This window comes from Heterodontus francisci, chromosome 1 (assembly GCF_036365525.1).
Source record: "Heterodontus francisci isolate sHetFra1 chromosome 1, sHetFra1.hap1, whole genome shotgun sequence".
Taxonomy (NCBI): domain Eukaryota; kingdom Metazoa; phylum Chordata; class Chondrichthyes; order Heterodontiformes; family Heterodontidae; genus Heterodontus; species Heterodontus francisci.
In genome coordinates, this window is record NC_090371.1 from 57,212,392 (window position 1) to 57,228,160 (window position 15,769).

General features: G+C 40.8%; 1 protein-coding gene across 7 annotated transcripts in view; it reads left to right on the forward strand.

Moving 5' to 3' along the window:
• LOC137369594 (WD repeat-containing protein 7) overlaps window positions 1–15,769 on the forward strand; it is a 928,502-nt gene that overhangs the window by 365,028 nt on the left and 547,705 nt on the right. For all 7 annotated transcript variants that reach the window (XM_068030905.1, XM_068030929.1, XM_068030912.1 and 4 more), the window contains one exon: window positions 925–1,048. In XM_068030905.1, the coding sequence (XP_067887006.1) occupies window positions 925–1,048 (124 nt within the window). The remainder of the gene's footprint in view (window positions 1–924; window positions 1,049–15,769) is intronic.

A 15,769-nucleotide genomic window follows, 5' to 3' on the forward strand; every position in this document is an offset into this window, starting at 1 on the left:
TTCTCTACTGGGTATGTTACTGGACTAGTAATCCAGAAGCTTGGACTAAAGATCCAGAGACATGAGTTCAAATTCCATCAAGGCAGCTAGGGAATTTAAATTCAGTTAATTAAATGAATGTGGAATAAACAGCTACTATCAGTAATGGTGATCATGTAACTACCAGATTGTTGTGAAACCCACCCATTTCAATCATGTTCTTTAGGGAAGGAAACCTACCGTCCTTAACTGGTTTGGCCTACATGTGACTCCAGCCCCACATTAATGTGGTTGATTTTTACCTGCCCTCTGAAATGGCCTAGCATGCCACTCAGTTTTATTCAAGAAGGTGGCTCACTACTACTTTCTTGAGGACAATTAGGGATGGGTAATAAATGCTGGCTTTGCTAGTGATGCCCACATCCCATGAATGAAAAAAAAAATCTCTTCACCACCTCTTTGACCAAACTTTTGCTTACCAGTCCTAATAATTCCTTTATGTCAAATTTTGTTTGATAATTGCTCCTTTGAAGTACCTTGCGCAGTTTTACTGTTATAGGCACTATCTTACAGTTTTACTGGTTATCGTTGTCAGAAGATTAATGGTTGGCATCTGGGCTAGAAATTGAACCTCATCATGTCACTCATTAATTCACCCACTGATCAGGTTCATGAGTGATATCTAGGTTATGGATAAAAAGACTTGATCATGGTTAAATCATTATTTTTTCTTTGGGGTATTAAATCCAGTTACTTTCTTTGAGTCGTATTTGTTGGAATATGATGTTGCAAAAAGTTCTACATCCACGAATTGATCCTGTAAAATTTATAAATGTTTCCAAAAAGTCTGTAAATTTGATGAAGTTGTGTTTCTTTTTTATTTAATTCCTTTTATATAGCATTTCACACTACAATTAAAACATTTTAATTATCTTTTGTTGAAAGGTGAGAGAAGCAGCGCAAGCTTTACTGTTGGCAGAGCTTCGTAGAATTGAGAAAGAAGGGCGCAAGGAAACTATAGATCTGTGGGCACCATACCTGCCACAGTATGTTGACAATGTTATGTCACGTAAGTATCTTCTTGGTCTCATTAATTGGAAAGATTCTGAAACGGGGAACAAGTGCAGTAATTTTAGAGTACATCTACTTCACTGCTTTAATGGATTAGTATATAAATGCATTGCCTGTCTTGAATTGAGCCACACTAGGTTTGAACCCCGAGCTGTATGAAGTTAATGATTTTAGCTGAGCCAGCAGTATATATGCTACAATTGGTAGTAGTGCATCTGGGCAAGGAAGGGAGAAATCAGCTAGAGCTCCTACTATACTAGTCCCTGTTTGAAAACACCATATGTGAATACTGGGTAAGGACAGAATGTGAGCTTGTGTGTGATGCTCTCCATGTGTCTATCTGTCATTCTATTGTTAGGAACTGCACCTTAAGAAGTGCCACTGAGTGAGTGTTCCAAGGGTTCCCTTGAGGTGTTCGATAGCAACTGTATAATTGAGTTCTAGAATACAGTAAGGAAAGTTTGTAAAAATTTGGTTTGTTTAAAAAAATCCAGAATGCTAGGTTTCTATGAAATTAGTAATTTTGTGGAATTTCAATCAAGAATGCTTATCTATGTAGGTACGTTGCATGTCAATTTTTCTTTTTTGATTGACGCTTAACAAACCACATTTCCTACCAAAGCATATTACATAGAAAAATAGAAAATAGGAGCAGGAGTAGGCCATTCGGCCCTTCGAGCCTGCTCCGCCATTCATTATGATCATGGCTGATCATCCAACTCAGTAGCCTGTTCCCGCTTTCACCCCATACTCTTTGATCCCTTTAGACCCAAGAGCTATATCTAACTCCTTCTTGAAAACATACAAAGTTTTGGCCTCAACTGCTTTCTGTGGTAGCGAATTCCACAGGCTCACCACTCTCTGGGTGAGGAGATTTCTCCTCATCTCGGTCCTGAAAGGTTTACCCCGTATCCTTAGACTATGACCCCTGGTTCTGGACTCCCCCACCATCGGGAACATCCTTCCTGCATCTTCCCTGTCAAGTCCGGTTAGAATTTTATAGGTTTCTATGAGATCCCTCCTCACTCTTCTTCTGTTTTGCAATGTATGTTTGAGGCAGTCATGCTGAAACAATGCCATGCTCTTGAGCACCATAACTACTGCATTCATTTGGCACAAAGAAAACATTCAAGCCTGAAAGGGTTTGCACAGAAGTATCATGAAGTTGATTCCTAGGCCCAGATAACTAACTTGCAAGAAAGATTAGAAAAACTCAATGATACAAAAAAGAATAGAAAAGGTTAATCCAAAGTATTTCAAGTCGAGCCATATCTGCAAATCAAAGGAACATGGGTAGAAAAGCAAAATACTGCAGATGCTGAAAATCTGAAATAAAAACAGAAAATGCTGGAAATACTCAGCAGGTCAGGCAGCATCCATGGAGAGAGAAACAGAGTTAACGTTTCAGGTCAATGACCTTTTATCAGAATTTCTGTTAATTGTGGGATAAATATTGGCCAAGACACCGGGGATAATTACCCTACTCTTCAGAATAGTCCACCTGAGAGGGCAGACAAGGCCTTGGTTTTAACGTCTCATTCGAAAGATGGCACCTCTGACCTTGCAGTACTCCCTCAGTACTGCACTGGAATGTCGGCCTTGATTTTTGTGCTCAGAGGCAAAAGTGTTACCAACTGAGGCTGACATAGATCTGTGTCAGGCTGTTCAGACCTACACCTGGTACCAAGTCTATATCTGTGGAAAAGTAGACTTGAAAATACAAAGCAGACCTCCCCCTAGAGTTAGTAAAGCGAGAAGAGCGAACTTGCATTCATATTAGCACTGTTCACGACCGCAGGGCCTCCCAGGATACTTCACAGCCAGTGAGTGCTCTGAAGTGCAATCACAGTTGTAATCTACAGAAAAGCAGCAGTCAATTTGCTCACAGCAACATCTCACAAATGAGGTGAATGACCAGATATGTTTAGTGAAGGTGGTTAAGGGAGAATAGAATAATACCATGGGGTCTATTACATCTATCATAGAAGGCAGATGGGGCCTCGGCTTAGCGTTCCATCGCAAAGTATACAGTGTCAGCTTAGATCAGGTCTTCAAGTTTCTGGAGTTGGCTTGAACCTATAATTTTCTGAAAAGAGATATGTGTGTTACCACTGAGCTTAGGCTGACACATTTCGGGTATAAGCCCATATAAAGCTGTTAAATTGGCAATCTATTTTCTTTTAAAATATTCCTGGACTGAAATACGTTTTAAATTTATTTTGCATGGTACGTAATGTCATGTGCGATGGAATTATTACTTGCTGACTTTACATAGTTACTGTGTATGAGTCAATCATATGGAACATTTCATTTTATGCTACAGTTGTAGGTGCATTATAAATTCATTTTTGCATCTGTATTGAAAAGCCATTTGTAATTGTTCCTTTTTTATATTCCTGTTTTCAGAAAAAAATATGCTCAATTGTTTATTGCACAGTTATATTTTCAGATAATTATTGTGATTAGTTTTGCATTCTTAGAGACAGTAGGTTTTTGTGGTAATTGAATGAGAAACAGCGTCATGCAGCAGGAAATATAATGTTGTTGCTATTGTACTGCATATCAGTATTTAAAACCTGTTTGAGTTGAAATCATCTAAGTGCTGTGAAATGTGAGACTGATTAATCTGCTAATGGTGTTGTATTTGGAATGAGAGTATTTATTAAATCCCTAGAGGGAATTAATCTACTGTCTGTTGTGATTTTTTGACAGCAGTCAGTCATTTGAACAACAACTTAATTGATTTTATATCATAGGAAATATTTAATATAAGTAACATTTAGGTGAAGGAATGGTATATTGTTAAATGTTCACCATTCCCCTTCATTTATTATGTATGCAGATTTTCCAAAATTTTGCATCCTTTAATAATGCATCCCACATGAAGATCTGTCAGCTGTCTAGAAAATTAGGTTTAAAAAATGACAGTGGTGTAGGACGTAAAATTATCAGGGTGCTACACCTTACATACACAGAAGGTTGCAGTTAAGAAAGAGACTTGCATTCTGTATGAATGATGCATTATGCCACATACCGTATGTATTTCAAGGTATTTTGAGATTTGTCCGCAATTAATTACCTTTTAAAGTGTATTTATTGTTGTGTGGGTACTTTGCCAACTAATTTCCACAAAGTATAGTCCCATAAATAAATAAGGTGAATGTCCAATTGGTCTATTTTTGGTGGTATTGATTGAGGAAGAAATATTGTCCAGCATACCAGGAAAACTCCTTGCTCTTCTATGAATACTGGAATGGGATATTTTATATCCATTAAAATCACCGGATCAGACACATAGGGCTTCATTCTAAAGCTTTATTTCAAGTACTGTACCACAATAATGCAATAAAGTGTTAGCCTAGATTATGATTTCAAGCAAGCCTTGCAGTACAGCTTGAACCCATAACTTTCTGATTCAGGGAATGCTACCATCTAGGACAAGCTAACACTTGCTCCTAATTTCTTTTTTCCCCTTTTTCCCTACTCAGCTGACTAGTTGAGTGCAAAATCAGAAGACGAGTTGTCATTGACTACTATTATGTGAAGTATAGAATCCAGAGCAAGATAAAGCCATTCAGCTTATTGAGCTTGTTCCATCCAGAAACCATGTTGAATTATTCTTTCATGGATTTTTCTCGCACAACACCCACTGATCTTACTTTAGAAAATCTAATTCCCTTCTCCTATCTTCTGTGGGGGGAAAAAGAAAGTCAAGTGCTGTTGGAATACTCCCAATCTGTTTTTTTAACTGATATTAATCTAATTCCATTTTAAAAATACTGAATGACCTAGATGCTACTATCTTCTTTGGGACTTTGCTCCATGTAACAAGATCCTAAAATAATTAAGATTGAGGAAGGGCATTTGGTTCATGTAAAAAGATTCTAATATTGTTTCCTCCCCTCCAATTACAGAGTCCAACTAGTTCTTAAATGATTTGAGGATATTTGTTCCACAACTCTTTCTGGAAATATATTTGGCATGATTGCTCAGTGTGAAGAATCATCTTGCTATTAGTGCTAAAGGCACCTCTTACTCGCCTGAACCTATCTTCCCTAGTTCTATTTCCACAGTTTAGTTGAAAGTGATATTCTAGGCTAGCTTTTACTATACTTTTAACAATCTTAGATATGTTTATATGACCGTCACTCAGACACCTTTTAGGCTGAAAAGTCCATGTTTCCTCATTTGCTTCTGAAAGCTCATACCCTCATACTCAGAATCATACTCAGATAATACCTCCAATCCTTAAACATCCCTCTTGTTTCTTGGTGATCAGAATTGGACACAGTTTTCAAGATATGCTCTGACCACAGCACTGTGAAGTTTCATCATTACCTATCTGGCTTGTATTCTATTGTTTGGGCAACATATACTAGTTTTGTTGATTGCTGCACTGAATTGACTTTGCCAGTGTTGAATCTATTAAGACTTCTCGGGAATTGTTCAGGATATTATATACCATCTCTGTTTTCTTCCTTTATGCAACATTTTACATTTTTCAGTATGAAATTTTATCTGCCATTGTCCTGACCACTTATACATCTGCTGTAATTTGAGTTGTCTCTTTCCAATTACATTGCTTCATCTAGTTTGATATCACTGCAAAAATCAGCATTGATTTTCTGAATCTGTTCCATTTTTGTAAATTAGAAACAATAATCATCTCAGCACTGATCCCTGAGGCACACAACTCAGTCTGAAATTAATCCTCTAGTGATAGCTCATTTCCGACTGTTCAGGCATTTTTTATGCATTATCAGGGTTTACTCTGAATTATGAAAACTTTGAGTTTAATTAATATCCTATCGTGTGGAACTTAGTTAGAGCCTTTTGAAAGTCAATGAACATCACATCATAGGGCTTACCACAGTTCACATAGGTTGACACTTCCTCAAAGAAGTCAAGAAGGTTGGTCAGGCAGGATCTTCCGTATTGACTACTGTTAACTATGTTACTGTTGCACAGATTATCCTCATTGATGATCCAAATAATCGTTCCATTCCATGTAAAATAATGGCAAGTAAGACCATACATCTTTCGTTGAGCTGTATCATTCATTTTGAATATCAGCAGCACAGTGACATGTTTTCGACTTGTACTTTCTCATAATGACTGTCATTTGCCTCTCAAATCTCCTACCAAGTTTCTTTCAGCATTCTGGGTAAACATTTTAGGTTGAGCAGGCAGTGGAAAGCATAGACAGACAGTGAGACTTCAGTGATGGGCAATGTGCCACCATACATAAGCCAATTTTCAGTCAATAAAGCCGGGATGCCAACACAAGCATCCAGAATATGACTTCTTCATGAGTGAAGAGACATTTCAAAATTCTTCTCCTTGAAGTGATAGGAGTCTAACTTTTTTTTCCCCCTATTATTCAGTCATGGGATGTGGGCGATACTGGAAGGCCAGAATTTATTGCTCATAGCTAATTTCCCTTGAGAAGGTGGTGGTGAGCTGCCTTCTTGACCTCTACAGTCCGTGTGGTGAAGATACTCATATAGTGCTGTTAGGTAAAGATGTCAATGATTTTGACCCAGCAACGATGAAGGAATGATATATTTCCAAGTCAGGATGCAGGGGAACTTGCAGGTAGTGGTGTTCTCATATTCTTGCTGCCCTTCTAGACGGTAGAGGTTGCAGGTTTGGAGGTGTTGTTGAAGAAGCCTTGGCGAGTTGCGGCACTGCATCTTGTAGATGGTGCACATTGTAGCCACAGTACACTCACTGGTAATGGGGGGGGGAGTGAATGATTAACGTGGATGGGATGTCTGCTATCACATTCCTGATTTGTGCCTTGCAGATAGTGGAAAGACTTCGGGGAGTCAGGAGGGAGTCACTTGCTGCAGAATACCCAGCCTTTATCCTACTTTTGTAGCCATAGTATTCACATGGCTGGTCCAGTTAAGTTTCTGTTCAATGGTGACCTCCCAGGATGTCACTGTTGGGAGATTCAGTGATCATAAAGCATTGAACGTCAAGGGGAAGTGATTAGACGCTTGGTTGTTGGAGAAATCTTTTGCCTGGCACTTGTGTGGAGTGAATATAATTGGCACTTATCAGCTCAGGCCTCAATGTTTTCTTTATTTGTTCGGGAAATGTGGGCATCGCTGGCTAGGTCAGCATGTATTGCCCATCCCAAATTTCCCTTGAGAAGGTGAGCTCCCTTCTTGCACTGCTGCAGTCCTTGGGGTGTAGGTACGCCCACAGTGCTGTTTGGAAGGGAGTTCCAGGATCTTGACCCACCAACAGTGAAGGAATGGAGATCTAGTTCCAAGTCAGGACGGTGTGTGCCTTGGAGGGAAACTTGCAGGTGGTGGTGTTCCCATGCATCTGCTGCCCTTGTCCTTCTCGGTGGTAGAGGTCATCGGTTTGGAAGGAGCCTTGGTAAGTTGCTGCAGTGCATTTTGTAGATGGTACACACTGTTGCAACTGTGGGTCTGTCGTGGAGGGAGTGAATGTGGAAGGTGGTGGATAGGGTGCCAATCAAGTGGGCTGCTTTGTCCTGGATGGTGTCGAGCTTCTTGAGTATTGCTGAAGCTGCACTCATCCAGGTAAGTGGAGAATATTCCATCACACTCCTGACTTGTGCCTTGTAGATGGTGGACAGGCATTGAGGAGTCAGGAGGTGAGTTACCCGCCGCAGAATTCCCAGCCTCTGACCTGCTTTTGTAGCCACAGTATTTATGTGGCCTGTCCAGTTCAGTTTCTGGTCAATGGTGACCCCCAGGATGTTGTTAGGGGATTCAGCGATGGTAATGCCATTGAACATCAAGGGAAGATGGTTAGATTCTCTCTTGTTTGAGATGGTCATTGCCTGGTACTTGTGTGGTGCGAATGTTACTTACCACTTATCAGCTCAAGCCTGGATGTTGTCCAGGTCTTGCTGCACATCGACATGGCCTGCTTCAGTATCTGAGGAGTCGCAAATGGTGCTGATCATTGTGCAATCATCAGCGACATCCCCACTTCTGATCTTGTGATGGAGGGAAGGTCATTGATGAAGCAGCTGAAGATGGTTGGGCTTAGGACACTACCCTGAGGAACACCTGCTGTGATGTCCTGGGACTGAGATGATTGACCTCCAACAAACACAGTCATCTTCCTTTCTGCTAGATATGACTCCAACCATTGGAGAGTTTTCCCCTCGATTCCCATTGACTCCAGTTTTGATTCCATATTCGGTCTAATGCTGCCTTGATGTCAAGGGCAGTTACTCTCACCTCACCTGTGGAGTTGAACTGTCTTGTCCATGTTTGGACCAATGCTGTAATGAGGTCAGGTGCTAAGTGGCTCTGGCGGAACCCAAACTGAGCATCAGCGAGCGTGTTATTGCTGAGCACTTGATAGCACTGTTGACCACCCCTTCCATCACTTTGCTGATAATCGAGAGTAGACAGATTGGATAGTAATTGGCTGGGTTGGATTTGTCCTGCTTTTTGTGTACAGGACATACCTGGGCAATTTTCCACATTCTTGGGTAGGTGCCAGTCTTTTAGCTGTACTGGAACAGCTTGGCTAGAGATGCAGCTGGTTCTGGAGCACTAGTCTTGAGTACTATTGCCGGAATGTTGCCGGGGCCCATGGCCTTTGCAGTATCCAGTGCCTTCAGCCGTTTCTTGATATGGCATGGAGTGAATTGGATTGTCTGAAGACTGGTAACTTTGATGCTGGGGACTCGAGGAGGCCGCGATGAATCATCCACTCGGCACTTCTGGCTGAAAAAGCTTCACCTTTGTCTTTTGCACTGATGTGATGGGCTGTCGCATCATTATGGAGCCTTCTCCTCCTGTTTGTTGTTTAATTGTCCGCCACTATTCATGACTAGATATGGGAGGATTGCAGAGCTTAGATCTGATCCGTTGGTTGTGGGATCGCTTAGACTTGTCTATCACATGCTGCTTCCGCTGTTTGGCATGCAATCCTGTTTTGTAGCTTCGCCAGGTTGGCACCTCATTTTTAGGAATGCCTAGTGCTGCTCCTGACATGCCCTCCTGCACTCTTCACTGATCCCAATGTCATGCTGCTGAGTGAATCGGATAGGCTGGATACTGATTCCTGTGATGGTGGGGACCTCGGGAGGAAGCCATGCAGGACCATGCAGCCAGGATCTTTGGCTGAAAATGCTTGCAAGCATTTTAACCAAGGTGCTTGGTATCCAAGTGCAGACCCCATCATGTTTCGGGATGTGGAAGTCTCATGGAGTTTCATCCTCTTCTCAGTTGCCCTTTCTCGATGGATGAGGCAGGGCCACGGAGCTTTGCTCTGATCCATTTGCTTTGGGACAGCTTAGCTATGCTTAAAGCTTGATACCTTTAGTGCTTAGCGCGCAGCCAGCCTTTTATTATGATAGTTTCACTTGGTTCAAAGCCCATTTCAAAGTAGGTGGCATAAGCAATAGGCCTCAGCTGAGGATTCCAAAGCTGTAAAGATCAATAATTCAGGAGCATTGATCTCATGTGCAAGCATTGGAGATGGTCTCATCTAACCAGGTGCTACTGCTGGAACCAGTGCAAGAATCCAGTCCCACAGCTGCAATTTAATGTGGGATATATGGCACAATGGGAGGAGTAGCCTGGTGACTGTGCCAGTCCAGGAGATCAGTGCAGAAGCTAGATATCAGGAGGAGGCTATAAGAGCAGTAGTCACTTCTGCAGTGACAACGTTACTGCTTCCATAGATGAAGTCTCTCAAAGTAGCCCTGGCTGCTCAGAAACTGCAGTTTCAATATAGTGACCACGTATCCCAGCCAGAATCGTTCCATGTCCTTCTGTTTGATTCTGCTGAGCAAACAACCAGTAGAATGATGAGGGCCACGGAAGTGTTGCAGGAGGGAAATCATGATAGAAATAGAGGTGGCTAATTTTGGCGTATTGGCTGAAGGATTTTAGTTGTCGGAACACCTCTACAACACCCAGAAATCGGAAATAGAGAGTCTAGGCAGGGGATTTCAACTACCCCAATATTAACTAGAATAAAATCAGTCTAAAAGATGTAGAGGGCACAGACTTGAAATACATTCAGGAGAGCTTTTTTTGCCTGCGTGTGGCAAGCCCAACAAGAGAAGGGGCAATTCTGGATTTAGTTTTAGGAAATAAAGCTGGGCTGGTACAAGTGGTGTCAGTGGGAGAGCATTTTGGTGGTCGGGATGAGAATTCATTTAGATTTAGTTTAGTTATGCAAAAGGACAAAGATAGACCAAAAGTAAAAGTTTTAAATTGGGGAAAGGCCAAATTTACTAAGCTGAGATGTGATTTGGCAAAAGTGGACTGGAAACAGTTACTTGAAGGTAAATCAGTGTCAGAGCAGTGGAAGGTGTTCAAGGAGGAGTTAGAAGGTTCAGAACAAATATGTTCCCAGAATTAAAAAAAGGGTGGGACTTCCAAATCTAGACCCCACTGGTTGCCAAAGAGCATACACAGTAGGATAAGGCAAAAAGGGAAGCTTATGTCAGAAAATGAGGGCTCAATACTGCAGAAAGCCTAGAGGAGTATAGAAAGGGCAGGGGTGAAATTAAAGAAGGAAATTGGGAAAGCAAAGAGAGGACATGAAAAAGTATTGGCAAGGAAAACACAAAACTGCTGTATAAATACATCAGGAGCAAGATGGTAACTAAGGACAGTGTCGGGCCGAATAGAGACTAAAAGGGGTATGGAGGAGGAAAAAGTGGACAGGTTCTTTATGATCACCTGGCATCTGTCTTCACAAAAGAGGGGGATGATGCAGCGGCTGTGTATGATGGGAAGAAAGCTGTGGACTGCAGGAGATAGCAATGGGCTGGTCATATGAGTAGAAAAGTAGCAAATAAAATTTGATCTGGAGAAGTGAGAGATTATGTATTTGGGGAAAACAAACGAGGCTAGGGAATATGCAATAAATGGTCAGATACTGAGACATGTAGAGCAACAGTGGGACCTTTGGAGTGCATGTCCACAGATCCCTGGAGGTAGATAAGGTGGTAAGAAGGCCTACGGGATACTTTACTTTATTGACAAAGCCTAGAGTGTAAGAGCAGGAAGGCTATGTTAGAGCTGTATAAAACGCAAGTTAGGCACAAATAGGGTTCTGCATACAGTTCTGGTCTCCACATTACAATAGGATGTGATTGTAGTAGATAGGATAAGAGGAGATTTACAAGGACGTTGCCAGTATTAGAGAATTTTAGCTATGAGGAAGGATTGGATAGGCTGGGTTCATTTTCTTTGGAACAGGGGAGGCCAAGGGAAGATTTAATTAAGGTGTTCAACATTGAGGGGCCTCTTTCCATTAGCAGTGTGGTCAATAACCAGAGGGCATGGATATAAAGTAGTTAGCAGAAGGATTGCAGGGGAGTTGAGAGTTTTTTTCACCCAGAGGGTGATGGGAGTTCTGCAACTCACTGCCTGAAAGGGTGTTAGAGGCAGAAACCCTCATTGCACTTAAAAAAAAAACCAATTTGGATATGCTCTTGAACTGCTGTGACCTACAGGACTACGGACTAATTGCTGGAAAGAGCTGGGATTGGGCTGAATTGCTTTTTTTGGCCGGCTCCTGTCTTTAATTTTTTCTCTTCCTCCTCTATAACAACTAAACATTTAATTCTTAACACCTCTTATAATTTTAAAACACCGGCAAGATAAATTATGATGACATGTCTGAAGAACTAGATGTGTTGTCTGTTGGTTAGCATTAACTTTTCTTTTTCAATTTTCTAGGATGCAAAGATAGGTAAATTATTTAGATATGATCTGATGGTTTTCAATGATAGCATTTTCATAAGCTATGTAAAGAGTTGAAATATCTTTCCTACAATATTTTGATTTGGCCTGTTTACCCTCATCTGTTGATCCTTTTCACTAAAATATGGCTTCTGGAAGGGTGATTGGGAGACTAAAGGGTTAACTATAAGTAATGTTTTATTCAGAAGCTAAGAGAGGCACAGCTCATTAGTTGCGATTCCTATTGTTTTTGTTTTTACGTTGCCACTGGCATTAATCCTGTTGTATACTCAATACATCAAAGTGATGAATAGGTGGGCTACAAGTAGCTTTGTGCGCTAAACTGGGAGAAATTTGCCATAAAACCAAAAAGTGCTGGAAATACTCAGCAGGTCTAGCAGCATCTGTGGAGAGAGAAGCAAAGTTAACGCATCAGGTCAGTGACCTTTCATCAGAACTCAGAAAATTAGAAATTTGCCATGTTTGTCTTTATGCCAGCAAATGTCTACAATTTGTCTTACTTTAATAAGGCATCATATTCTGCTGAAGCATGAATGAAGCAGTAGCAGAATCCACTGTTATCCAACTGAACTTCCTTTTTTTATACATCTGTAAAATAACGTGGTATTTCAGAAATAATGTGCTCATTTTGTCATTCTGAACAAACCGTTTGTCAAAACTATCCTCCTGTTTTACTCTGTTGTTCTGAAATTTCATATTAACACAGTCTAAGAACTGCAGCATTGGACTGTCAACTGGGAGACAAGAGCTTGAATCATACTGACATTTGCATTCAGGCTTTCCCTTGAGTGAGAGTCTTAGCCAGGACATAGAGGGGAGAGAAGTCCAAGTCCTGTACTCTTAACTGACCTTCAAGTAAGCATACTTTGAGGTGCAGCATTAGTGATGTCTGTTTGTACTGGATCAAGGAAAATGCTGCAAAATCTGGCCATCGTTTTCTGTACTGCTGCTAACTATGTCTTTGGCCTCCTTATCTCGAGAGACAATGGGTAAGCGCCTGGAGGTGGTCAGTGGTGCGTGGAGCAGCGCCTATAAAGGCCAATTCTAGAGTGACAGGCTCTTCCACAGGTGCTGCAGAAAAATTTGTTTGTCGGGGCTGTTACACAATTGGCTCTCCCCTTGTGCCTCTGTCTTTTTTCCTGCCAACTACTAAGTCGCTTTGACTCGCCACACTTTAGCCTCGCCTTTATGGCTGCCCGCCAGCTCTGGCGAACGCTGGCAACTGACTCCCACGACTTGTGATCAATGTCACAGGATTTCATGTCGCGTTTGCAGACGTCTTTAAAGCGGTGACATGGATGGCCGGTGGGTCTGATACCAGTGGCGAGCTCGCTGTACAATGTGTCTTTGGGGATCCTGCCATCTTCCATGCGGCTCACATGGCCAAGCCATCTCATGCGCCACTGACTCAGTAGTGTGTATAAGCTGGGGATGTTGGCCGCCTCGAGGACTTCTGTGTTGGAGATTTTGTTGCTGCTAACTACAGAGGGATTAATCAACCCCACCTCACTATGTCCTTGCCTACAATACCCCAATACCCGTAGAGCAGACCTTGAATTTTTACATATCAATCTGACCAATTGGAGAAAAGAAAGGCTGTAGCAACTCAAAACATCTGGTGTGAGGAAAGGTAAAAAGCAGAACATTTGTATGCATTTATCACTTAACAGAACCAACCACAAGTTTCTGAGCACTCTACATTCTTGACCTAACACTATATACTATGACATCTATAATGCACAAAACTGCACCATAGGAGCAAAAAGTTACTTTGCTAAATTGAACAATAGTATTTTGAAATAAATGCAAATTTAGATCATGAGTAAAATCAATAACAATCAAAATTAAGTTAATTGCACGTTCTGTTACTTATACTTTGGGGTTTATTGATGAAAATTTGACTTTCAAATGCACTATTAAAAACATGCCAGCTCTGTTCATGCTAGTCATTGATGGGCAGTGAATCAGTTAAGGCCTGACATGCTTCATATTGCTCTTCCAATATTTTGTTGCATTTTAAAAAATATTTATAAACATGACTTTATTTCATGAAGTTGAAGTTTAAATGACATTGCAGGCAACTCTTTATTTCAGCCAAGATTCTGAACAAACATAATGGCCATCTTTATTTGTGTTGCTTTACTATTTATCAAATAAATACTATTTACATTATTCAACAGAATTCCCCAATTATGTCCCTACTCTAGTCATGTGAAAGAAAACAGTGTGAATTTGTATTTGGATTTTTAAAATGGGGAGCATATAGGCAAGAATTTACACGAGAACTCAGTCAGTATGAAACATAAATTTAGGTTACAGGCAGCGATTATGGGTGATATATGTGAGAACTGTCTGTTATAGTTGTCTTATGTCTCCTAAAGTACAAGAAAAAAATTCTCCATCCCCTGTTTGAAGTATACTTTACTTCCAGCAGTGCTGAATGTTCTGACTGCGACAATTGGCTGTTGTTGATGAATTCAGTGCTCACTGCAGTCCATAATGATTTCCAATGTTCATTTTAACTACTATATTTTTCTTCTGGTTGTCTTTTATATATCTAAAGACTTAGACATTGCAGGAATTGGTCAATAGGAGAGTGAATGGAGCGTATTCTGGGGAACCTTGATCAAGTCAGTAGGCAAGTTAGTAACTTTCTGAACATCTCTCCCTATCTAAATTGCTGAGTACAATGTACTCTACAAGTGTCTCTGTTGTAAGTTGCAAAGCAGTTTGAAAAGATGTGTTCCATTTTAAGAGCTTAGCCTTAAGGTTGGAAGACTTGGGGGATCTGCTGTACTCTGTATTCTTGATCACTGACTTTACTTGTTGTTTACTTACTCTCTTCAGTTTTTTTCTGAATTGACTGCATCTTGCACATTTGTCTTGTTTACGTATTGACTTCTTTGTATAATAATTTTCTGTTGTAAGGTTTATTAAAAATGTATGTATGAAAAATCCTGCAATAAACTAGCAAAATATCAAACTATCAAATTCAAACTGTATTGGTGATGTTTAGCATATCTCATCTTGTTTTTAAAATAACAATTGGGTACTGTAGCATAAGAACATAAGAAATAGGAGCAGGAGTAGGCCGTTCAGCCCCTCAAGTCTGCCCCGCCATTCAATAAGATCATGGCTGATCTGTCCCAGACCTCTTTCGGGCCTGCACAGTGCTTATGTTACTGAACTAATAATCTAGAGGTTGGACAAATGACCATGGCAGCTCAATCAATTAAATAAATCAGGAATTGAAAAGCTATCAGAAGTAATGGTGACATGAAACTACTGGGTCTTGAAAACCCATCTGGTTCACTAATGGCCTTTAGGGAAGGAAATCTGCCGTTTTTGCCCAGTCTGGCTTGTATGTGACTCCAAACCCACAGCAATGTGGTTAACACTTAACTGCTCTCTGAAATGGCCTAGCAAGCCACTCAGCCACATTCAAGAAGATGGCTTATCATCACCTTGTCCGGGGCAGTTAGGGATGGGCAACAAATGCTGGCCTTGCCAGTGACGCCCACATCCCATGAATGAATAAAAAAAATTGACCTGTAATGCACTTACTCCATTGCCAGTATTGCACATTTTGAGATTTCAGGAATTTTTAAAACGTTTGAACACCTGGCAGAAATATTGTAGTTCATTTCTTTAAAAATTGCATTTACAATTTAACAAGTCCTGAGTTGCTTTCTTCTTCTCTGTTTCCTCTCCCAGTCCACGACTTCATTCTGTGATTTTTGTTTACACCAGAAGCTAATTTTGGCAGGTAATTGTTAAGCAAAAATAATGGGGTTTTTATTAGAAATACAAATCTGATTTAGATAATGAGTAGCTGATAAAATTATTCTGAGTAGCAGTGACATGATGTAGAGATAATAACTCCATATGCATGTACTATGATTCACAGACTTAAAGATAACATTATTGGCAGGGGGTGGCATAAAATTGAGTGGGAGGCAGGTGGGGCCATTCCCAACACCTCCCCCCCGACCCCCGCT